The sequence below is a fragment of the Corvus hawaiiensis genome, chromosome 6 (genome assembly GCF_020740725.1).
Source record: "Corvus hawaiiensis isolate bCorHaw1 chromosome 6, bCorHaw1.pri.cur, whole genome shotgun sequence".
NCBI classification, from domain to species: Eukaryota; Metazoa; Chordata; class Aves; order Passeriformes; family Corvidae; genus Corvus; species Corvus hawaiiensis.
Genome location: NC_063218.1, coordinates 2,181,271 through 2,206,931, shown reverse-complemented (window position 1 = coordinate 2,206,931; position 25,661 = coordinate 2,181,271). Strand labels below are relative to the sequence as shown.

The 25,661-nt window shown below is 44.4% G+C and overlaps 1 protein-coding gene across 3 annotated transcripts in view; it reads left to right on the top strand.

Moving 5' to 3' along the window:
* MAP4K5 (mitogen-activated protein kinase kinase kinase kinase 5) overlaps positions 1–25,661 on the top strand; it is a 55,186-nt gene that overhangs the window by 13,024 nt on the left and 16,501 nt on the right. For all 3 annotated transcript variants that reach the window (XM_048306539.1, XM_048306537.1, XM_048306538.1), the window contains 14 exons: positions 6,112–6,169; positions 15,973–16,063; positions 17,203–17,267; positions 18,165–18,220; positions 18,680–18,727; positions 18,816–18,858; positions 20,107–20,179; positions 20,928–21,059; positions 21,653–21,715; positions 22,184–22,265; positions 22,877–22,993; positions 23,162–23,240; positions 23,842–23,900; positions 24,299–24,360. In XM_048306539.1, the coding sequence (XP_048162496.1) occupies positions 6,112–6,169; positions 15,973–16,063; positions 17,203–17,267; positions 18,165–18,220; positions 18,680–18,727; positions 18,816–18,858; positions 20,107–20,179; positions 20,928–21,059; positions 21,653–21,715; positions 22,184–22,265; positions 22,877–22,993; positions 23,162–23,240; positions 23,842–23,900; positions 24,299–24,360 (1,028 nt within the window). The remainder of the gene's footprint in view (positions 1–6,111; positions 6,170–15,972; positions 16,064–17,202; positions 17,268–18,164; positions 18,221–18,679; positions 18,728–18,815; positions 18,859–20,106; positions 20,180–20,927; positions 21,060–21,652; positions 21,716–22,183; positions 22,266–22,876; positions 22,994–23,161; positions 23,241–23,841; positions 23,901–24,298; positions 24,361–25,661) is intronic.

Below are 25,661 nucleotides of genomic sequence, written 5' to 3'. Positions count from 1 at the left end.
GGAAGTGTCCAAGGCCAGGCTGGACATTGGGGCTTGGAGCAGCCTGGGACAGTGGAAGGTGTCCCTGCCCATGGCAGGGGATGGAACTGATCAGTCTTTAGAGGTCCCTTCCATCCCAAACCATTCTGGGATTTTGAGATTCTGTGACAGTTGTTTCTGATTTCTGGCACAAATCAGCCTATCCAGTAAGTTTGGCATTAACATTTGCCAGAGTTGTCCTACTTCTTTCGGGGTTTTTTTTAAGCTTTCCTCCTTTGTTCCTCTTACATTTTTAATCCATCCCCAGACCTACAGCATTTGTTACAGAGACGCTCTCAGCACCAGGCAGGAGGGTCTTACCCAGTCTCATACTCTCTCTAGGTTTTCTTGGGATGGGGCTGTGGGGAATTTTGGCTTGGTTTTGCTTATTTTGTCTTACACAAAAGAGGGATAGAACCCCCCCAAACCAAGAACTGCACCTGGGTGGGTTTGGTCCAGGCACCATCTAGGAGGTAGAATCCATGGATTGTGTGCCATTGCTAGGAGTCTTCTGAGGGTGCTTTAGGGTGTGCTGGTCCTGGGAGAGGAACCAACACTCTCTCTACTCACTCCAAAACTGGAAAGCAGTAGTGGGAGCTGGGCAGAGGAGCTCTGCAGCCACACTGGGGCCTGGATAGTGATTCTTCCCCTTGACACCATCCTGACACCAAGGTATGGATCTGCTCTGAGCAGGTCTGGCTTGGCTCTGTCCTCTCTGCTTGGCTTAACCTGCAGATTTCTAAGGATTTTTTTAGTTTCGGAGAGTTTGGCTTCTTTTACAAAATGTTTTCCTAATGTACAGCACTGCGGCGTCCTCCTGTATAGGATGGCAACTTCAGGCTCACACAGTGAAGATTAACTCCTGTTGCTGTTAATTTCTGAGTAGTTTTCTGGGTTTAACTGACATTTTAGGAATCCTCAGCTCTGTAGTTGCGGTGTTAAACTGACTTGGCAAAGAGGTGGCTTTTGAGAAGAACAAACATCTCCTTTCCAGTCATTAAGAATATATTGCTGATACTTGTTTCATCTGCCTGATAGTTTTCCAGCTCTAGTTATAAAGCGTTTTTTAAATCTGTTAAATTTAGGTAAATCACAAGAGTAAGCAAAATTGTGTCGTTAAATATAATAAACACTAGGAACATTTATTTTCAATTCTGCATTAAGACATAATTCAAATTCTGTTACAGTCCAGCACATCACCATCCACCAAGAATTCCCTGTTTTCATGGTTTTAGGGCAGCCCAGGTGAGAACCATTTCTTGTGGTCACTTCAGTTGAGTGAGAGCTCTTAACAGTGGTAGATGTGAATTCAGAGATGTAGAAAGGTGAATTCAAGGGTCTGTCTGATGGTGCTGTGAGATGTGGAAAGAAAAACGCAGCCTAATGGGAGTTTCTGAACCACACAGAGCAGGTTAAGAGTTATAAAGTGTAAGAGGTCAGAAACTGGAAAGCAGAGGAGCTTCTGTTTCAGTCACAGGGCAGGAGGTCAGGTACCTTTTGAAGGGATATTCAGTAACTGGGGACAAGCAGGCAGCACTTGAGACAGCAGAATGTCGTGGCCACTGGTGAGTGAAGCTTGGCAAGGGCTGAATAAGCTGGGGAGGGATGGGAGGGCTGCCACAGGAGCTGCAATTATGATTCAATTAAATGAAGACACGCTCCAACAAACAGCTCCTGTGCTGAATGGGGCTGTTGATCCAGGGCTGAAGATGAGACAGTGACGCTGGGGAGAGGAGAGGATTTCACCATGGAAGTTGAAAATACTAATTTGGAGCCTGTGAGAGGGATATTGCTGCATGAATCTTCCCTTTCTCTTCCTCTGTGGTTAGGAGAAAGTGGCTGGAAAAGGACACTGAGCACAGATTCAAATGTCCAAGATTCCCCCATTTTTGACCATCTCACGTGGCTCAGTACCATGGACCCCCTGGGCTGGAACTGTTTGGCTTGCACTCTTGAAAACAAATAAAATACAAGTGCAGAGTGCATAACTAGTTCTGAAACCAGTTTTCTGTGTTATTTCTGGTCATTGGCTACAGAAAATGTCCTACCCAGAGTGTTTTTTCTCAGGTGTGGTGTTGGGTGTGCGGTGGGAAGCGTCACACACAGGGATTGCCACGGGTCTCACCTCGGGTTCCATTGTCCCACAGCAGCTGTTTGGGAAGAAAGTCAAGTCTTAATAGGAAAACCCAATGATTTTTTGTGTGTAATACTACAAAACTCTCCCAACTCCCCCAAAATAGTCCTACTAACAGTGCTGTCACATTAGTGGGGTGGGTGTGCACGGTCACTACAGCAACTCAAGGGGATATTAAAAAAAAGCCCCAGAGGATGAGTATTTGTGTTTTGTTTTATTTTGAACACAGATTCCATGTGATGTTCTGCAGTGTTAGTATTCAGCTGCTAAAATACTCTGGAAGAGCTGTGCTCAGTGGGATGCTGTCACTCATCCTCTGTCAGGCTGTGGGACAGCTGAAGAGGTGACCAAAAGGCTGCTGCCAAACTCTTCTTTCTCAAGAAATACACTCTGTAAATGACATTGAGCAAAATAAAATTTGGCTGTGGTTCACCTCATTCAAATATATCCTTGTTCTGATCCCATTCTTGTGTGGGTCACGTTGGAGCTTTGCAATCCTTCTGCCAAAATCCTGTCGTTTTAGTTTCCATTCTATAGGGAACACGATTTTCAGGTTTGTCTCATTAAATAAAATTAGGATCAGTATTAATAAAGGGCAAAAGCTCTGTCTTCCTCTTGGAGAAAGTCTTACAGCAAATGTCCTGGGAATTTGGGATCTACTTCTGTCATGTGGAACTGGGCCACGTTGTTGATGGAGATGTGGACACCAACATGGAGTCTTTCAGCCTTTAGAGTCAAATGAATTCTTAGGAGACTTCCTTACATATCAAATGGATCAAGGCCAGGAGAATTAAAGACAATAAGACATCTAACAAATTTTATCTTCCTTAAAACTGAAATATCAGATTGCAGAAGAGATCATCTAAGTTCTTTATATATATATGTTATCTTTATGTGATAAATGTGTATAAATGATGATTTCCTTTGTCAGTAATAGCTCATGAGGTACTGAACAGGTCTGGATTGCTTGGCTCCCCTGGCCTCTGGCTGCTTTTAGCTAATTTTAAATTGAGACTTGAAATACTGAGGAAATTTCAAGGCATGAGGAGGAGGCAGATATTTTGCTGTTGGGCTTGGCAAATGTAAATAACATGAGTAGAAGAACTGTAATTTCTTAGCCTGTAGTTCCCCCTCTGCAGTGCAGAAGTATGTGAATAAGACAGACTGATAGATCATTAACTAATTTTTCACATCAGGGACTTATATTTTTGTCAAATACCATTTCTAGTCAAATTTCAGGTTTGATTCACAAACCCAGTGACGTTGATGTGGTGCCTTCCTGTCTGTGACTTCCTTGATAACTGCACAGTTCTTTTTAAAAACAACCAGAACGATTCAAACTGCAGTCACTCGTGGGAAATGAGGATTTATTTAACTAACACATCCCAAAATGATCTGAGGAATCCTGATCTGACAGTTTTCATATCTAGGTGTGTACACGGAGAACCAGTTTTTAGCCCTCGCCTTCTTGCATTTTTAATGAGAGCAGTAATTCATTATCGATGGAGTGTTCAGCTGACAGGTGGGAAAGGGAAGGTGGAGCTCTGTGTACCTGTGCAAAGCTGCTGCAACCCAAGAGGAGGGAACAAAAGCCTCTGGGGTGACATTTGTGGGTGGGTGACGTCTCTAGGGAAGCATTTTGGGTGATTTGCTGTGTGCTCGCAATGCCAATGTCTAGACTGGAGATCTAAAACCATTCCTTATCTGTGAACATCCACACCAGGCTTTTGAGGGTCAGGAAATACTTGGGATTTTGCCTTTGGTTCTGCCAATGAGAGGAGTTAATGATCACGTGTGGTCTGGGTGTCATCAACTCAGGAATGTGTCTGGTGGAAGATTAAAGCTGTGGGACCAGAAAACACAGTGGCTCAGACAACTTGATGTGTTTAGGTCATAAATATCAACCCAGTGGGAACTTTTCTGTTCCAGCAGGCAAAGTTTGATGATTGAAACCCAAAATAGTCCATGTCCAAGCTATAGATTTCTATATAAGAGCTTTATGGTGATACTGGAAAGCAGCAGGACACGATTTAGTTGGGATTGTGTCGTGTGTGAGAGCTGAGAGCCAGGAATCGCAGTGATCCCCAGCCTGAACCTTCAGATCCCAGCCAAGCAGACCTTTGGCAGACTCCATCCATTCCTTCAGGCTTCAGCATGACAGTGGCAGTTACTGCTTGTATGGAAAAGGAATATTTGTAAGGAATACGATCCTTTTAGTACTCCAGAAGCGAAGCTGATATTCTGGAAACGGTGCAGGCGACTTTATCTGCACAGCTGAGCTGCTCGTGGATAAAAGTGTGCATAGTGGAGCATCCCTGGCTTCACTGAGGCAGAGTGTGTGTCCCTGCTGGGAACATCCCTGTTTCCCATCACTCCTGTAACAGGACCAGAGCAGTCCCAGTCCTTCATCCCACTGGGATCCTGCCTGCTCCTTCTGGGTGTTGAAGGACACCAAGGATTTTGCTGTGGTCTAAGAACACCTCGGTAGGAAGGTGCTTTCAGAAGTGGTGAATGTTTCCTTTGTGGTTTGCAGATGACGCTGAGTGATTTGGTCTGCAGATGTTTGGGTCCTTTGTAGGGTTGTTCAGGTTCTGTTTGAGATCAAGTTGAGTCATATTTGTGTCCTTGGCCTGTGTTTTGACACCCATCTCATGTCTTAGCACTGCAGGACTTTGAAGGGCTGATCATTGGTTTTGGTTTGGTTTTTTTCCTGGCTGGAAAGCCTTTCCCTGTTTGATAAGCTTGATAAGTTTTGATGAAACTGAGGGGTTAATCCTTCAGGTTCTTCATTTCTCTGTTTCTAAGACAACTTCTTGCCCATGCACAAGAGAAGAATGTTCTGTAATGACTCCCTTCACAGGGCCAAATTTCCTCTACATCCTTATCTTAAGTCCAAATTGATTTAGCTTAACCCAGTTTTCCCTCCATTTTCTGTAATCCACCTCTTCACCAGATTTCAGCTGTTCAGAAGATTCTGCAGGTTTGTTAGGCTAAAAATGAAACAATTGGATTTGGATTCCTGTAACTCCTGGATGCTCAACAAAAGGGGAACGCCACAGTGCCTAATTAAATCAGGCTGTATGTCCAAAATAACAGTTTAGCTCTGGTGATGGTGTCTGAGTGCTTTAGATCATTAAAAAGTGTTAATGGAATCCCCTCTTAAAACTTGCTGTATCTGAGATTCCTGCAAATGTTTTCTTCCAGCACTGAATTCCCAGTGTGAAGTTTGGAGCATATCCAGAGAGGACAGTTCTGAAAAGGCTTAATTGGAGCTGCTGCTTCTTCTTCCTGAGGATTGTGGGGACCAAGGTCTGCTGGAAGGAGTTTGTTTCCAGAGTGAAGTTGTTGCAGGGAGCTGTGACTCATCCTGGTGCATCTGCAGTGCCTCTTTGCCCCTCTCAGTTCCACTTTCGGGGCACGCTTGAGGTTTGGCACTGTGAGATGGGTGAGCCCCTGATGCATCCTTGGGTAGCAGAAACTTCCCTTAAAAATGGTGTTTGAGAGGTGTGAACTCTCATTTCTAGGTTTAGGTTGGACCTCAAGAGGAATTTCTTCCTGGAAAGGGTGGTCAGGCATTGGCAGGGGCTGCCCAGGGACGTGGTGGAGTCCCCATCCCTGGAGGTGTCCAAGGAAAAACTGGATGTGGCTCTCAGTGCTCTGGGCTGGGTGACAAGGTGGTGACAGTCACAGGCTGGATGACCCTGGAGGGCTTTTCCACCCTCAGCAATTCTGCAATTTGCTGGTTGATGTTTTAAAGTCTGGAAAAGAACTGCCAGGAACACTTCACAATTCCAGCCAGGCTGGTGCTGTGCTAATTCCAAACCCAGATTATCCTCACCCACATTGGTCTCAGCTTTGCATTGTATTTATATCAGACAACATTGTATTTTTGCACAATCTTTAAGACTGTGAGGTGCCTTTGAATTATAATTAAACGTATTTTAACTCTCTTGTTTCAGGCTAGAAATCTTCATACAGGAGAACTGGCTGCTGTAAAAATAATCAAGTTAGAGCCTGGTAAGTTTTACATTCTTTCCTGTATTTTTGAATCGCATTTTCATTTTTTCCATGTGTTTATTTTCACCCACTGTGAAGTTCTAGACAAAAGAAGTGTTTGGGGTTGGTTTTTTTTGTAATTTCAGTGGTTAGATGACAGGAAGCCCCGCAGGATGTACCACTGCTTTTGGCTGTGTCCTGCTCGCTATTTCCTTGTTTGTTCTTATCTGCCTGATCAATTGCTGCATAAAGAGATGTTGCAATCACAACGTGTTGTTAGTACAAAGAGAAGGTTAGGGACAGATGGTAAATTGGGAGCTCTGAGACAGTGAGGAGCTGGTGGGCTGTGAGAGTTGAAAGGGGGAAGGGATCAGGCAGCGATGCTGATTCCCACCAAAGGTGCGCTGGGAAAACCAGAGCCCTGTGCTTTTGAATGTGTCATCTTTTCTCTAACCTGTGCTGAGGGAGGAGGATGGCTTCTACTGTCACTTCCCCATGGAGTTTCTGCCACTCCTTCTAAAAGCAGGAGACCCAGGAGATCTCCCTTGCTGCCCAGGAGATTTGCTGAGCTGAAGTTCAATCTGATCCTCACAGAGAGTTGAAATCTGAAATTGTGTCCTGAGTGGAAATCATAAAATCCTAGAATGGTTTTTATGCTGGAAGGGTCACAGAATCCCAGAATGATTTGAGTTGGAAGAGAACTTAAAGACCATCCAGGGCTGAAGGGCCTGAGGGGAGGGTTAATTTTTATTCCTGGTTGGTTCTGTGCAGAAAAAGAGATGGGTTTGAAGGCTGAAGGTAGAAAAACGTGGGGAGACTTGGGGGAGAAGTGAAAACCACTGCCTTTGGGTGACTGTGACTGCTCACCCGCCCTTGGCAGAGCAGGGCTGGGTTTATTACGTGGATTGCAGTGATAAGGCTAATTAGGCAGTGGGAACACAGTGGAAATCCCTCGAACCCTGTGTGAAACGCTGTGGCCAGAATTTGGGGCAGTGGGGCTGTGGAGAGCAAACCAGTTTTCCCAGCAGGGCTCTGATGGGGCAGAGCAATGCTTTAGTGGCAGAAAAAGGACAAAAATAACCCACTGCTACCTCAGTGAGAAGCTTCCTCCAGCATTGTGTCACTGCAGCTGACCCAAGTGAAGTATATCTGGTTTTATTCTGAATTTGGAGAGTTGTTTTGAAAGCTGAAGTGAAGCAGAGGCTGAATCCTTTGTCGATAGAACTGAGGGAGGAGCACGATCCCTCCTTTCTGTGGTGCTGCTTAAGCACTACAGTGATAAATGCAAGCCTCTGGGCCAAAGTCTGAGAACCCCATCTTAATTAGCACTGATGGCCATGTCTTATGTTTAATTATATCGGTCTGATCACCACAGGGAAGCAATTTCTTCTAGTTTTGTTGGTTTGGCTTGGTTTTTTTGATCTGTCTTCTTTTAAACGTTGTCAACCTGATCTCCATCCATAGCATGTACACCCACAGCCTCTTGGCAGGGATCTTGTTGGGTGTTTTGTTTTGAAGGAGGATTATTTACTTGTTTATTCCTTTTTAGCCCTAATGTTCAAAATATTCCAGATTTTAAAAGAACTAAACAATTGACTGCTACACACTCCAATTTTCTGACTAATTTTAAGGGCTTTGAGTAGTTTTTTAGGACTGTACTTGCAGTGCACTACTAATTCCTGGACCAGGTCAGGAGCTGTTGGAATTACCTGTGGTGTTTTCCTAGGAAGGGCAGCCCCCTCCAAACACCAGCACAAGCTGCTGTCACACTGTAGGGCACAGCTGGAAAAAAAATGATAATAAATTCTCTAAATTAGTCACCAGAGAAATAGGCTTGTGAGTTATATACAGCATCTTCTGGAGAGGAGGAGGAGGAGGAGGAGGAGATGTCTCATCCATGGGAATTAATCAGCAGATGGAAAAATACGAGCTCCAAACTCAACACTTGATTAATACATAGACAGGGGAATTGGGAACAGAAGACAAAAGACTCTTGAAACAGAGAGTGCTCCAGAGGAGGTGAGGAATGTGTTGAATGAAAGCTGAAGGACCTGCAGACAATAAAATGGCAGGATTTGAGGAGATTCAGGATATTGCTGGCATAGCTGGGGTAAGTCCTGGTTTGTTCCTGTTCCTCCCTCATCTCCTGCAGGTAGTGAGTGAGTAGGCAAAAAGACTCCAGCTTAAAACAGATCCCAGCATGGATCTGTATTTATTTCATCAGCTCTTACCTTTGTCTCTTCTTCAGACAAAGGAAACAAACTCAGCTTCGAAGAGTGCTGCCACTAATTTATTTGAATTTGGGGCAGTTCTCTAGGGCTGCTCCCACAGTCACTTGAGCTGTGCTGCTGGAGTCAAAATAGTGTTCTTCCCTTTTTTTTTTTTGGCATAGACTTTGGAGAGCATTAGGCAAAAGTATTATGGCACACTAATGACATTTCCCAGCATTCCCTGAGTACAAATGCTTCAAATAATTTGGGAGCCAATTCTATTTCTGAAACTAATCCAACTGTACTCAGCAGCATAGCAGCCAAAGCTGTCTGAAACTCTAAAGCCTCTTCCTTCTATGGGTTTAGCAGATGAATCGAGAGGGGACTCGATACAAAGAGGGAACTATTTGCCAGTGGGGTTTTCAGCCACGGAACTTTCTCCCTGGGAGAATATAATAAAAAATATTCTTTAATATGCCAGTGTCTGTTTTAAATACTGCTGTCATGATAAATAATGCCCTGTGTCGTGCTCCGAACCTTCTGCAAGGTTACAAGAAGAATCTCACTGCAGGGTTGTTGGTTTTTTTTTTTTTCCCGGTCCAATGATTGCATTTTCCATTTGAGATCCCAGAAATAGCCAGTTACCTATTTCAAGTTGGATCTGAAACTGGACATGGAGCTGTAGGAGGCAGAGTCATCCAGAGGTGTGTGGTGTTGTGCTCGGTGCACTCCAAGCCAGGTCTGGTTCATGAGGTGTGTGTTGAATCCCATGGTTCCGCTCAGGAAGGTGATTTTCCACACAGGAGCACGGCCACGGGGCTGAGTCAGGGTCAGATGGGGGTCTGGTCCCTCTGGACCATGAGAGCAGCACAGCAGAGCTGCACTGTCAGTCCAGGGCCCTTGGGGACTGAGGCAAGGCAGCCTTGTTTTCCTTATAATAAATTCCCCAAAGATGACATGAGTATGGAGAAGAACCAGCCTGAGGCTGATGTAAACTAAGCCCAAGGCTGATTCAAGCTAAGCCTGCTGGGCTCGAACTCTTGTTGGCAGCACCTGGGGTTGAAGAAATATGAAAATAACTTCTCATTACCACACACACACCTTCCCTGCCTTGTGCTGTGCAGCCTGATTGGGTTTGGGATCGTGTCTGAGGCCAAATGCCTGAGGTTCCAAGTGTTCCAGAGCCATTAAAGCCTGGACATGGCCTGTGTGTTCCATTCCGTGTCCCACGTGGTGCTGCCACAGCCTCAAAGCTGCTCAAACCCACTTTGGAGCAGCCACAGAGCAAAGCAGAGGCAGCGTGGACTTCAGAGCCAGAGTGCCCAGCATTTTAATTGTATTTAACTTGTTGAAATGGGGTCAGATTTTACTTTGCATCCTTACAATGAATTTATAATCCACTGTTCTTCTTAAGAAATGTGTGGGTCCAAAGCAGGATCCAGGTAGTGCAAGTTTTCCCTTAAAACAGGGTTTCTGGGATGTGGAAGGTCAACAGAAGGGGTTGTGGGGAGAGAAGGAAGTGCTACAAGTAGGGAAGAAGCTGGAAGGTCACACATTTTAGTTGGAAAGTAATGCAGAGTGTGACACTTGGGGTGAATTAGGAGAAAAATAGCAATAGTGAAGAGGGAGAGTGGAAATGAAAGACTGAGATGTACAACAGTGAGTAGGTAAGGCAAGGAGAGAGGGGAAAAAAACTGCTAAGAGAGAGGAATCCCAGAATCCCAGAATGGTTTGGGCTGGAAGAGACTTCAAAAGTCACCTTGTTCCATCCCCCTGCCATGGGCAGGGCCACCTCCCACTGTCCCAGGTTGCTCCAAGCCCCATTGTCCAACCTGGCCAGGGACACTTCCAGAGATCCAGGGGCAGCCACAGCTTTTCTGGACACTATCAATTAACATGTTGACATGGCTGCTCATAAATAGGACCCCCCAAGCAGGGCAGAAGAGAAAATCCACAGGGAAATTGTTCTGGTGTTGGACCACACGCTCCAAGCTCTGGTGTGCTCCCTGCTGTGGAGCTCGTGGCAGCACATCACCATCGGGGATTATTTTGTATCAGCAGAGAGATAATGAGGACCATCGGTGGTTAGCAGTTGGCAGCTCCATGCCCAGCAGGAAAATCTGCTGGTGGAAACATCACTGGTTCCAAAAGAGCTGTTTCCTGCTTGGAATCAAGTTTCTGAGTTTCAAGTTTGGGGAATTTAAATTCTTTCTGTCAGACTGCAGGTTTCCATGAGTCCTGTGAAAAGCAGTCTGGATAAACCAGCATATAAAAGACTTATATACAAGATACGGATGAAACTGGATGACAGATCATTTTGGGAAAGCCATCCCTTTCATCAGCACAGCCTGAACCTTCCTGAGGTTCAGGAGAGTGGTTTGGAGTGAGTGATTGGGATCTGTTGAGCACAGAGATGTTGGGAAGTCAGCACAGACCTCACCTGTGTGAGAGGCTGGGAGAGCTGGGGGTGCTCACCTGGAGAAGAGAAGGCTCCAGGGAGAGCTCCGAGCCCCTTGCAGGGCCTAAAGGGGCTCCAGGAGAGCTGGAGAGGAGCTGTGGCTGTTGCTTGGCTGTGGAGTTTGTGGACTGGGGCAAATAGTTGTCATTCCCATAGGGATTCCTCTCCTTGTTTGGGAACTCAGGGTATTGAAATAAGAAATGTTTGAGGAATGGTCCCCACAGAGGCTGCGATGGTGTGACCCTGCTCTTTGTCCTTCAGCGTCCCTTACAAGTGTCCCTCCAATCCTCTTGTTAAATGTCATCTCACTTTTAAATGACAAATGTTAACTACAGTGTTAAAAATCCCAGATCTTCGTTATATTATTAAAAATCCCAGGTCAGGCTGCCTGGAGAGGTTTGGGAGTCTCATATCCATGTCCATCAGCGTGGTGGGGCCTGTGAGGGAGTGGACAGGAGTGCAGCAAGGGTGGCTGCACCCTGAAGGTCTCACCTCTTCAAATGTGCCTCTGTCCCACCCTCTGGTGACACTGGGATGACTCTGAGTGCCATCACTACTCTCCTGCTGGCCTCCTGTCCCTCCCTCTGCTCCCACACAGCACCAGCCCCGTGATGCAGCTCTGAAGTGATGCAGAATGAACCAATTTAAAACGAAAATGAGGAATTTCTCCCCCAGGAATCACCTTTTGGACAGCAAAAGGATTCACCGCTTTTCCCAGGGATAGTTGTGACAAGTGACCTGGGGTCTTCTTGCAGGATGGGACCACTCAAAGCAGTGGAGCACAGGAAAATATGTGCAGGAATAAATTTGACTAAAAACCATCAGGATCAGGAATGCCCAAAGATCCAACAGTGCTGTGTGATAGGCACTAGAGCCATCAGAGCCTTCCCAGGCTGTAGGATCCAGGATGCACATGCTCTCCATCTAGGAGGACGTGGCAGGATTTCTGTACATTCCAGCTCTGCACAGAGTTACAGAATCATGGAATGGTATGGGTTGGAAGGGACATTAAAAATCAGCTCGTTCCACCCCCTGCCATGGCAGGGACACCTTCCACTAGCCCAGGCTGCTCCCAGCCCCAATGTCCAAGCTGGCCTTGGGCACTGCCAGGGATCCAGGGGCAGCCCCAGCTGCTCTGGCAATTCCAGCCCAGCCCCTGCCCACCCTCCCAGCCAGCAATTCCCAATTCCCAATCTCCCATCCAGCCCTGCCCTCTGGCACTGGGAAGCCATTCCCTGGCTCCTGTCCCTCCATCCCTTGTCCCCAGTCCCTCTCCAGCTCTCCTGGAGCCCCTTTAGGCCCTGCAAGGGGCTCTGAGCTCTCCCTGGATCCTTCCCTTCTCCAGGTGAACACCCCCAGCTCTCCCACAGGTGAGATCTGCAGGTGGAATAATTCACAGCTGTCCATGTGTCACCACTTTTCTCCACGATCTCCCATTTAAATACAGATTTATCATGAATTTACCAGCCCTTACCTTGCTTAACTTCTGGCATGGGCTCAGATCCCACCCCTCATGACAGGGCTGTGGGTTCCAGCGGCCGCCATCCGAGCAGAATATTCCATTGTGGAATATTCCCACGTGTCCCGCGTGTCGCTCTCTGCAGAAGTAAAATTCCCTGCCAGAGGAGGCTGCAGTGACTCAGTCCCTGCTCGTGGGCCTTGCAGCCTTCCCTGATGGATGTTCCCTCCTGGCGTGCCACACATCCCAAAACTGCGAACATGTGAGCAGGCAAAACCGAATTTTCCCAATTCCCTGTTATTCACCATCAAATCCCTGATGGCTAAAACAGATTTCTTTGTATGGATATTTTGTCACCTTTGGTCTAATTCTTTTTATCTTGCTGTCTCCTTCTCAGTGAAGTATTTTCTACAAATTCTGTCTGGGTTTTTTTCCCTGCTATCCAAGGATCTTTAATTTTTGCCCTATTCCAGTGTCTCTTGCCAAGATTAATACTCCAGCTGCCTGGAAACTCTGAATTCGTTTGTTTTGTATTCATTCTTGTCATCTTTGAGCAGCTATACATCTCCTCTCCTATCTCTGTGTCTCATCTTTCTGAATAATTTCCTACATATTTTAGCCAAACTTTGCTCATGGATAACTTCTCTTCTTTCCATCTGTTTGCTACTTCTCTATCAGCTCCCTGTCTTCTTTCTTCTTTCTCTTCCAAATCCTTTTCCTCCCCCTTTCTCTATAAGTAACCCCTATTTCTTGCATGAATTCTTCATTTATTAATAGGAAATCACAAGATCGTCTTTGCTGTCTCCCTCTTCTACAGGCAGGATCATTCCAAGTCATTCCTGGTGGGTTTTTGTTGAGTGTTTTCTTCATTTTTTTTTTCATTTGTTGGAGATTTCACAGATTCCCATCCCTTCACATTCAGCACTGTGATATTACTCCAGTAGGAGAACCTTTTCATCTGTCCAGGGAATGTAGGTTAAGGCAATCTAAACCCATTGCTAATTATGCTGTTATAAAACTGGGAATGGATTATCCCTTCTCCCCACTTCCCTGCTATCTTTTATGTGCATGAAGGTTGTTATCTTTTCACTGTCAGTCCTTTGCTAGCCTGAATCTCTGCATTTCCTTCAATTTCCCCCCATTAGTCATGGTTCCTAGAACTGCCTTGGCTGGTGCCCCACACTCAGAAGCACGATCCATGTGCTATCCAGGGGCAGTTCCAGCTGCTGCCTGCAAGGTTTTGCTGTTTTGGGGATGCTTCTCAACCATGATTTTCACATGGGTCAGGATTCAGCTGTGCTGAAAGGCTGCAGCTGACATTTCAAGGATTCTTTGATTTGAAGAGGCCACGGGGATTTGGCATTGGATCTTCTGAACTCGTGGTGGAGAAAGATGGAATTTTTTCAGTGTGGGGTGGGAGGATTTTGCTTTCGACCTTGTTTAGATTTGACTTTCTTGAAAATACTTGAGTAGTTTGAAAAGGCTCCAGTTGTTGACTGAGAATTCAACAGTTTGTTGGAGAAATGGGAGGAATGAATCCATCAGATTCAAGCTTGAATTAAAGGATCTTATGAAAATGAGTGAGAGGGACTTTGAACAAGGGCCTGGAGGGACGGCACAAGGGGGAATGGCTTTAAGCTGGGAGAGGGTAGATTTCAGTTGGATATTGGGAAGGAATTCCTCCCCTGTGAGGGGGGGAGGCCCTGGCACAGGGTGCCCAGAGAAGCTAGGGCTGCCCCTGGATCCCTGGAAGTGTCCAAGGCCAGGCTGGATGGGACTTGGAGCAGCCTGGGGGTAATGGAAGGTGTCCCTGCCCACAGCAGGGGGTAGAACTGGATGGGATTTAAGATCCCTTCCAACCCAAACCATCCCATGCTTCCATGATTCTCTAAACTCAGAAATCCTTCACTCACAGTGATCATTTATAAGCAGGATGTGTGAATCCAAGCAAAGTTGTAGCTGCAAGGTAACCCCTAAACCAAGCCCAGTGTGAAATCCGCGCTAAATTTATGGAAGTTGTGTTGCCTTCTCTCTTTTTCATTGGTTAAAAAAATACTACTGATGTTTATAAAAAGCCTCTTGACATTTGAAACTTCTCTACTACTGTTTTCCTGCCCCAGTGAAGTGTTTCTCCGTATAATTCAACATCAAGAAGCCCTTGAGGATTTACTTAAATCGGTCAGGGGTGGATTCTCGCGAGTGGGTTCCCTTCTACCTTCGTTTTTCAGAGTTATTTTCTTAAATAAAACTCTGGCAGTCACTGAGACATAAAGGTTGTGATAATTTCTGTTGTAACACACTGGTACTTTTTTTGCCAGCGCCACTGTTCTCAGGGAAGCTACCTCAAAGCTCAGCAAATATAAACATCTATTTTAAAAGAGGTTATTAAAAAATATTAGCTGTGCTGTTACTTAAATAAACACATGAAGAATTCAATTTACAGCAGTGCTTGAGTCCTCTTGGACTTGTCAAAATCATCTAAATTAAAGGGAGCAGGATAAAGCACTTCATGTTTGCTGGGTTGGACATCCCTGACTTTAATATAGGAGGGAGTTTTACTGGGGAAACTTTAAACAAAAGTAAACATCCCAGAATAATTTGGGTGGGAGGGGACCTTAAAGCTCATCCAGTGCCACTCCTGCCATGGGCAGGGACACCTCCCACCATCCCAGGCTGCTCCAAGCCCTGTCCAGCCTGGCCTGGGACACTGCCAGGGATCCAGGGGCAGCCACAGCTTCTCTGGGCACCCTGTGCCAGGGCCTCAGCACCCTCACAGCTGAGAATTTCTTCCTCATATCCCATCTAAATGTCCCTTTCTTCAGCTTAAAGCCATTCCCCTTTGTCCTTCCATGCCAAAGGATGAATAAAGTTAATAATATATAAAATACTACAGCAGAGCTGCAGGGTTTGAGTTCAGGGTTCTGGGGAGAACATCCTCTACTTGGAAGTTCTCTCAAGGGGGTTTGTTCTCTACAGAAACACAAATATAAATTGCATCTCTGAAATTACTGCTTTTTAATTTATAAAAATTTACCTCTTTGTATTAAAGTGGCAGAAGCATGCCCTGCTCATAATGGATTTTTCAGTAGATGCTTTTTTTTCCCCCAAAAGATACTTAGGATGTGCCAATGTGCACAAGTGTCATCACCCAAAACCACCCTCGTGACGAGGCAGCTCTGAGTCAGCCGAGTGGGCGTGCAGGCCATATGCTCCATCCAGGTCCCTTGGGAATGAAATATTCCTAATAACCAGCCTGGGGAATGTAGCCTCCACTCTTTCCAGGCAGAAGACTCTGGAAGTAGCTTCCAGCAGTCCTCGCTGCTGTCGTCGTGCTGTGAGCAGCTGGGTCAGCTCCAGCTGGGGCTCTCTGATGGATACCCCGGGGCTGCTCCAGGGTTCTTCCCTTCCCTCCCTGGGATCCCTGGGCTGCTTCCCTGGAGCCCTCTGAACCCACAGATCATGCTCAGGCCACCAGGCCAGCCCTGCTCTGTTGGTCTTCAAGAAATATTTGTGCCTCATGAAAGCATGGAGTAAGGAATTCTGCTGTGGGGATGGTGGATAACAGGTCGCTGTGCTCGGAGGGTTTTGGCTGGGATCCAAGCCCTTGGCATGTTTTCCCAAGTTCTGTGCATCGCTCCAGACCTCCCCAAATGTTCAGCCATGCATGATGTAACCCTGGCTGCTTCCTGTTTTTCAGGAGATGACTTTTCACTGATACAGCAAGAGATATATATGGTTAAAGAATGCAAACATTGCAACATAGTCGCCTATTTTGGGAGTTATCTCAGGTAAAACCCCACTTTTTATATCAATATTCCTGCTGGTTCTCTCCTAAAACAATCCCAGTCTGGTTTAGTCCTTGAATCCTCTTGAAATCTTCTTCCAGAGGTTGAATTGCCCTTGGTTTTGTTTTTTTTAAGCCAACCCAATTGGCTTTAAAAAACAAAAGTGACTAATAGTTTGTTTTCTCTGCTGGCCAAAAGGCTGGAATATTTTTATCACTAGGAACAGAACAAAACTTTTCCCTTGGAGATTCTTGCAACAGACCCAGTCCCACTCACACATTTATCAGTTCTAATATAAAAGCAGATCGTTATTTCTCTAGAGCAGAATTGCCTTTGGATCTTTTATTTAATTATAGTTCTCTGGGCTATGAAAGTATGGCCAGGGAGTTAAAAATTTGAACGTATGGCCAGGGAGTTAAAAATTTGAGCTGCTGGTAATAATATTTTTCACAGTTCTGGTGTAACAGAGGCAGAACCAAGGTGGTGTCAGCTGCCTGCACCTTCCCATGAAATGTTATACAGGAAATTGGGGAATATTCTCCATTTCTGTGGAGCTCTGTCATTTATCAGTTGCCTCTGTGGGAATAAAAACCAGCACTTTGCCTGTTTGGTCTTTTTTTCCTACGAGGCTTCATCTTTCGGTTTCTTGGAGGGCTGCATTTAAATAATCCCTACAGCCCAAATGGACTCAACTGGAATTAAATGGCTGAATTTCTAATTCCCCATTTTGGAGGGCATGAAGAATTTTTTAGATTTAATGAGGTAATTTCAATTTAAGATTGGAACACAGAGTTTAGTGTGTTAATTTAATTTTGCTGATAGCAGCTAAACCTCAGGTGTTCTATTGTAGAGTTAAAGCACCACCTTTTACGTTTGATAATGTTTGAACATTTCTCAGGGACTTTGGCATGAAATTTTCATTTTTATTGGTGAAAATTTATATTGATAACCTGAGAATTTCTATTAATAACACGAGAATTTCTACTAATAACAGTGTAACTGCTGCTCATGTATCAGAATGTGTATTTTTAACAGAGAGTGATCAAGACCAAGAGACAATAATTTAAATAATGATGATTAACTCTGTTCTGTATCCACATCAGTCAGCCTCTGATGCCTGTGTTTTCATTTTGTTTTGGTAGCCGTGAGAAGCTGTGGATATGCATGGAATACTGCGGTGGGGGATCCCTCCAAGACATTTACCATGGTACTTGGGCACTTATTTTCACATTTTTTTACCTTGGGAAGTTTTCTGCAAAGAAGAAAAATAACTAATAACTAATAATAATAAATAATTCCCCTACAGGGAACGGTTGGCACTGGATGTGGGGGGTTTTGGGGGGATGAACTGGGGGTTTTAGCTACGGTCAAGAGATTTTGAGAGCACTTTTCAGATATGGTGACCAGCATTTTATGGCAGAACAGTTGGATATGGACACTGTGCATGGGCTGAGGAGGCAGTTTGTACTGGGAAATCTCAAAAATTGATCTTGAAAGGGGAAAAATTACTCTTATTCCTGCCCCTGTGAAATACCACCTCACTCTTGTATTATTTTCTTTCCTGAAGTTTCATCTGGAGTTGTTGATGCTGTAGAAGAATTTATTGGAGTTGTTGGAAAAGCAGCTGGAGACTTGCTCTGCCTTTAAATGATAACACTGAGTTTTTGGATGCCAGAGCTCTTTCTGCTTTATTTCTCAACTACTTAGTACAAATCCTTTAAAACAATTCCAAGCCCCTTAGATAGTCCCTGATATGAAACATTCCTATTTCTAATATTAAAATATTAGCAGAAGTCGCTTTTTGTTTCCTCACAATACAAAATACTGCAAAATCACTTGTAAAATAATAATTAGGATCTGTGAAAACAGGTTTTCTTCTCACTGTGGGTATTGTCTTCTGTTATGGTGCTGTTTGGGTTGGTTTTTTTTACAGAAAGCCTTTCTGTAAAAGAAGCAAACAAACCCCTCTTTTCAGCTCAGTGTACAATACAGATCATGTAAAACCAGCCTTTAACTTTTGCATGGACAAACCATTTTTTGGCTGCTTCACAATGTTATTTATGTGCTGTGTCTTGTAAATTGACTTTTGAATCTTTATTTGCAGTAACAGGACCTCTGTCAGAGTTACAGATTGCTTATGTGTGCAGGGAAACGCTACAGGTACTGTACTTCTGCAGGTGCACAATCAAGTGTTTATTCCATGTAAATAAAGCAGATACAGGAAATTATTTCAGTTCCATCACTTCCACTGGGAACCAAGCAGAAACCAGTTAACCAGGGGTAACCTGTTAGTTTCCATACTGTAAATAAAAATTAGCAAGAAATCCTAGTGTAATATCATGCAAATACTTGCTTAAAGTTTGAACTGCCTGCCTGCCCTGTGGTGGTAAATTTAATGTTGTGTGGGGGTAAAATACTGCAAGCAGATAAATAAAATTCCCTTTTGTTTTGGGACTGCTGATAACTGAGAAATACAAGGCAAAGCACCCCTTATCTGCAGATCTCAAATGTCTCAATTTCCAAATAAAATACATTGAGAAAATTAAATTTATTCAGTGGGACTGGCTTTGTAGGATGTTAACAAATGGCACAATAACTCATTGTGTCTTTTATTTCCAGGGTCTTGCTTATTTACACATGAAGGGCAAAATGCACAGAGACATAAAGGTAACTTGGAACCTTGAGAAATTCATCTTGCAGTTCCTGGTGCAGGAAAAATATTCCTGATAAAGATTTTTAATTTATTTTGTTTTAGGGTGCAAACATTCTACTAACAGACCATGGAGATGTTAAATTAGGTGAGTTCCCTGAATTTTGTAATACGGATTCAAGAGCCCTGTGGATGTGGCACTTGGGGACATGGGGCAGTGGTGGCCTGGGCAGTGCTGGGGAATGGTTGGACTCCATAATTTAAAGGTCTTTTCCAACCTAAATGACTCCATGATTATTTGGGGCAATGGGTGATGATTGAAAGTGATGACAAAGTGGGTATCCATGGCTTGGCTGTGTAGGAGATGAGAAGTTTTGTATTCTCTCAAGAAATTATAGATAATTTCATTATTCAACCACTGAGCCTTGAAGCCTCCCAGATTTTCTTGGAATTTTCCAGGCTGGGATTACCTGGCTATCAGTGTTTTTATCCCTGGCCAGGGTGCCAGTTGTCCCTGCGAGTCTCTGAGGATCCCCTGTGTGGGAGGGCATCTCCAGAGCCTGGCAGCCTGTGGAACAGTGGGATCTGATCCTGGCTCTGTGTGGGGTGTTGGGCATTTCCACAAAGGTGCAGGAGAGGAAAACTCCGAGGTGTACAGGGAAAAGCTGCCATGGGATTCTCATCATCCCACTGGAGTCAGGGCATTAGTTGTGCATTAGTTCAACACCTCCACACCCCTGTGGGGAACCAGGAATGCTGTGTTGGGAAAGGACAGCTTTTTAAAGAAGGAAAAAACCAGGAGTACAACCCTGACACTGAGAGGAGATTCCGCTCCCTGCATTAAACTTGGGATACACAGTGGTACCTCCCTTTTGCCTGCTAAGCTGGCTGGATTTCCCCAGGTTATCCTCCAGCTGTCATACCACCAATCAATCAAAATAAAATGGATTTAAATGATTTTTGGCTCTCCAAGACCACCTGATGCTTGGGAGTTCTGATGCCAAGGGATGATTGGCCCCTAGACAGAGTCTCCAGGGCAGAGAACAGATGCCCCATCACAGTTCCTCCATAAATAACACACTAAAGGTACTTTTTGTACCTTTTCATCTTACCAAGGATGATGCTATTTTTCCTCTAGAATTGAATATCCACAAATTCTGCTTGAGGTATTTTGAGATGGAAAAATGATCTAAGAGAAGAGCTGTGTGTACAAAGAAAACTCTTTGATTTGAAGTCATGTCAGTGAAGGCATTAATGATCCTATTATTAATCTTTGTTTCCCTTAATGAGTTTTTAATTTGGATGAGACCCATGATTGTTCTTTATCATAACACAGTAAGATTGGGGTGTTAAACTGGGATTTCTAAGGCTCTGATGATTTGATTTGATTTTCCAGCTGACTTTGGAGTAGCAGCAAAAATAACAGCCACTATTGCAAAGAGGAAATCCTTTATTGGCACCCCTTACTGGTAAGAAACCACTTTGATTGCTGTGCTGCAGAGCTGAGTCTGTATTTATGCCAAAAATTCTCAAACACACACATATGTGTATAGAAATTGCAATAATTCCCTTTCTTCCAAGTAAAATGCCCAGAGGCTAAAAATCTGGGAAGCACTGATTGGAGCTGATCTGTTGCTGTAACAAAAGCTATTTGGTATTTGAGGCAGGGTTGTTGTTCCTCCCAAAGTCATTAATGCAGAATATTCTCCTTTTTTGGGGAGATCCCAGTGGTTATTTAGTTTCTCAGTCTTATATTTTTAATGACTAGAATAGTGTCTCTCTGATTTCTGTGCAGAAGGGAAACGAGATTTTTAAATTCTCTTTTAATCATCCCTACTGATTAATGTCTGCACAAGGCAACATTTAATATGCAAATAATCATTGTAAATCTTGAGCTGGGTTAATATGCAAATTTAGCTGGGTTTAGGCATCACTGGGATGCAGAGGAGCTGCCTGGGGAGGTGTTTTTGGGCAAACAGCTTCAACCAGACAATGGCTTTTAATTGTTGCGGCCCCGCTGGAGAAGGAGGGCTGAGGGCAGGGAGATGATCTGGTCATTAGATTTCCTGGGAATGCTGAGCCTGGTGCTATTCCCAGCCCCTGACCTGGGGCAAAACACCTCTGGGTGCTTCCTGAGGAGCTCTCCGGGTGGATTCCCCCTTGGGAAGGGGGGTTGTGTGCAGAGGTGCTCTGGGTGATGCCGCGTTGGTTTTCCAGGATGGCCCCCGAGGTGGCAGCGGTGGAGAAGAACGGGGGGTACAACCAGCTGTGCGACATCTGGGCCGTGGGCATCACGGCCGTCGAGCTGGCAGAGCTCCAGCCGCCCATGTTCGACCTCCACCCCATGAGGTTTGTGCTTCTCTGCCTCCAGCACCTCCCTGAATCCCAGCAGGAGCTGTCAGGATTCAGTTTAACCTTCTCTGGAGCTCAGAGCTAGAAACTCACACCAAAATTCCTTCTCTGAATGTTTGTTTTCGTGTCTGACTTCAAGGCATCAGACTGCAGCTAAAACCTTACATTTGGAATGGAAATTATAACCGAAACCTTGAAATTGAAAAATTTTCGGTGGCACCTGGCCTAGGGGAAGGTGCCATGGGCAAGGGGGTTGCAATGAGATGAGCTTTAAGGTCCCTTCCAACCCAAACCATTCTGGGATTCCGGGATCAGGAATCTGATTAGGAACAGGGGCAGATTCACTGGTGATAGCAAACCACTAGGGAAGCCATAGCCTAATGTTTAACAGGATTATTCATGGCACTAAAAATACTTTATTTAAAGATCAAATCGACAGATTCCGTGTATCTCTCTTTTAACACAGTGCAGATTCTAATCCAGTTTCACCAGTATGGTTCTCACCAGAAAGTGTTAAAGTATTCAGATTTTTAAATGAAATTAGTTTACTCTTTTACCATATTATATCATTACTCTTTCTTTCCCTTTAGGGCTCTCTTTTTAATGTCAAAAAGTAATTTTCAACCGCCAAAGCTAAAGGAAAAAGCAAAATGGTAGGTGGAACTCCTTCCTTTGTTCCATATTTTGTTGGAATTACATGATCCTTAAGGTCCCTTCCAACCCAAATCATTTCATGATTCTATGATTTTATAGATAAAGGGAAAAAATATTCATTATTATTGAAGAAGAAACCCTTCTTTGGTGCTCTTTGTATGTTTTAGAAGAAAACCTTTCCCCTTAATTCCTGTCATGGGGCATTTCCTGGTTTCTTTACTCTGTGATAAATTCCTGGTGCCATGCTTGGTTCATTTCCTGTACCAAAATGTTTTCCATGCAAGTTCCATGAATCAAGTGGGGTTTTGTCCCCATTTTGTTAACTTGGAAATGTCATTATTCAAACCTGAGGTGAGATACCTGGACAGCATTCTGCTTTATGACACCCTCTTGTAATCTGCTTAGCAACTGTCTTAAAATCAATAATACCTTGCAAAATTCAACATAAACCCTCCTTTTTCTTTAAGGTCAGCAACATTCCATAATTTTGTCAAAATAGCACTTACAAAAAATCCAAAGAAGAGACCGACAGCAGACAGACTCCTCTCTGTAAGTGATTTGGGGCATTTGGTGAGCTCAGGAAGGGATCTCTTGCTTCCAAAGGAGCAACAGCTCAATAGGAAACCAAAGGGGAACCATTTTCTTTAATCTTACTACACGTGGAGTGAAATCTGAAGGAAAAAGATGTTGATCAGCTCTTAGCAAGTGGATTTTGTTGAGTGTTTTTACACAGTTTTACACAGTTTTTGGCAGGTACAGTTACAGAAATTGGCTTCATGTTCTCAACCTTGGCCTTCCTGCATGTGGGTGCCTCAGCCTTGGAGCTGTGTAGAAGTTGGACTTTCCTGACTCCCAGAAATTTCAGCAGCCCTTGATGTATCTCTGCTTTCCCACACTCCGAACTGCTGATGTAAAAAATGAAATTCAAGTGTAATTATTGGTTTGACTCGAGTTTAATTCCCGGTTTACAAGTGGCCCAGAGTGTGGTGTTTCCATGTTTATGTTACCAGGAAGTCCAGCCATGAAGGCATCATGGAAAAAAGTCAAACCTCCAGAAAGCAGAAAAGAATCAGTAACTGTATTGAATGTTTGTTACTGAGAGTTACCCATTAATTGCATATCAAAACTTCTTCTTTTTGTGTTCTTTGCTGTGGTTACAGCACAGCTTTGTAGGGCAGCCTGGGCTCTCGAGGTCTTTAGCAGTTGAGCTGTTGGACAAAGTCAATAACCCCGAGAACCACACCCACTATGGGGAAGTTGACGATGACGATTTTGAGGTGAGAACATCTTTTATTCTCTGCTTTTTGTTGAAACTGCACTTTAAATGCCCTGCTTTGCTTTGGGAATCGAAGATTGAAGCTCAAACTGCAGCAGCTGCTCCTTGTTCTTGTTGGTTTGGTTGTTGCTGGTGCTCTTCCCTCACGTCTCCCTTCCCACCCCTGCAGCCTCACTCCGTTATCCGCCACACGATCCGCTCCACCAACAGGAACATCAGGGCAGAGAGAACAGCATCAGAGATAAACTGTGAGTTCCTGCTCTGCTTTCCCCTTTTTTTGGGGGGTGATTTGCCTCTGGAGGATGTCGGTGTTGTCGTTTCCCAAAAATCTCTTCCCATTTGGGAAGCAAACCCAGGAGAAGCAGCACGTGAATCTTCAATAATAATTCCTGAAAACTAAAATTAATTATCTATATAATATACTACTCAGATGAATCTAAGGTGAAATGTTGAAAGTAGAAATGGTTTTATCTCCAGGTTTGGTCAAAAGTCTTTGGTAGCACCAACACTGGCAGCTCCTCTGCACCGTGTGTATCACACTTTGCGGAATTTGCTGTTCAAGAGTCTCTTTCTTCTCTTTCACATGCATTTCAAAGTGACAAGTGGTTAAAGAGTTACGTTTCTGTGACTTGGTATTTGCTTTTGGCCTTTCTTGTGGGTTTCATATTTGCAAATTCGAGCATTCAGACAAAGAGGCTGATAGTGAAGTGCTGCTCGTTTGAGAGGCAAATTCAGTGTTGTGTACCCGATATTTACGTCTGTTCCTACCTGAATTTCACTGTAGTGAGCACTGAAAGGGCTCTAGTGCAAGGTTTTGTGTATTAATTATGAAATTATAATATTTTGTAGTTGATAAGCTGCAGTTTGAGCCTCCTCTACGCAAAGAAACAGAAGCTCGGGATGAGATGGTAAGGAGGAGTTTGGGGGTTTCTTTATTTATTAAAATCACAATCTCGTCACTGTTTTGGGGTTCAACCCTTAGCAACTTGCTGGAAAAATACTTTTAAAGTTCCCTAAGTGACCTTTACTGGATTTTTCACTATCAGTTTTTGTTTTCCTGTTCCTTATTGCTGCTTGATCTGGATATTACACCATTTCCAGGTGCTGCTTAATAGTCTAAGAAGAAAAAAAAAAATAATTTATAGATTGTAAGATGTTATTTCACTTTGGAATTTGATTTTCCTGCTTGTAGATCATTCTGCAGGGCTGGGGAATCCTCAGGCCTCTTTGTGTGTGGTGGATCAGGTACTTTAAGGCACTTTAGTTGGACAAGGAGGGGTAAAAATAACAATTTCTGCATTTTCAGGTTGTGGCAGCTGGCAGTGACTTTGCTTCACATTGGAATCCTTTTGTTGATGGTAGCAACAAGTAAGTACAGATCAAACCATCTTTCCTTTCTGTGACTTAATATGAAACTGAAAGAAAAATGAGTTGTGTTAAAAAAAAATCAAACCATAAGCCCTGATCCACTTTAATGTTGATCATTTAAGGAGGTGTTACCCAGCGTGCAGCCCTCCTTCTGCAGGTGCTTGGTCAATTCTCTTGGAGAGTGACTTTTAATCTCTTTTAACCACCACCAGCAGCTTGTTCTAAGTTTGTAGGTGGGAAGTGTAAATGCATGACCAGGACAGTGACATAACACAGCCACAGTGAGTTTCCTGCAGCAGAGCTGAGTTCAGGATCCTGCTCTGGCCTCACACTTCTCTTCTGAGCTGTGGCTGTGGTTGTGACATCCTGTGCCAAGGCCTGTGCACAGCCCTGAACTCGAGAAAGGGAAGGAGAAGCCAGTTCTGAATGTTGAGTTTTACCAAGCTCAGTAACACTGCCCAGCTCCTCCTGCTGTGGGGTCTGATCAGCGTAATTTAGAACTCAGCCACGGAGTGTTTTGGGGTGAAATGTTTTAGGGAAAGATGTGTTTATAGCTGGTTTCCCTGGGATAAAGCAGGCCTGAAGTACAGGAGCACAATTCTCTCCAAGTTAGGACTGAATTTTTTTTAGGTGTGTACCTTCCTTTTGCTGCAAAAGACTGGACTCTGCCTTTAAAGGCAATCCCTGGATTTGCAGTCAGGAGTGTGGAGGTTCAGATGTAGGGAAAGATGGTATCTGGGCTCAAATAATTGCTCAGCTCCAAGAGCCTGTTTCCCATCTTTATTTGGAACTGAGCAGCAGACAGTGAATTTCTTTGGCTTTTTTTTCTGCAGATAAAAGTCTTGCATAAGCTGTCAGCTGACACTACAGCCCCCTGAAAAGCTGGTGGAGGTTGCCAGGATTTGAGCCTTTTGAAGCATCCTGGTTTTCCTGCTCCCAGTCTCATTGTAGCAGGAGTTTGGGGGCTCCAGGCCTTCACTTTGGGGCGCTCTGGGCTCTGCCTCTCCCTGCCCAGTAAAGGCAGTGCCTGTTTTTCTCCCCTCCCTGAGCCCTGGGTTTGTTTGTGTGACCCTGCTGAGCTGCAGATTGAAGCCTTGCTGGGAGTGCTGGATTTTCTGCAGACAGCTGGAATCTGTGGGGTCGAGGAGCAGGGAGGGAGGGAAGCTCCTCCTGGCAGAGGGACTCAGGGATTCGATCCTGTTCCTGTGGCTTTGTCTGTACCAGGCTGTGCTAAAGCTGCAGCCAGCATTCCCAGGGCTGTAAATCAGTAAATAGGTACGGATTCATTTGGAAGGAGGGCA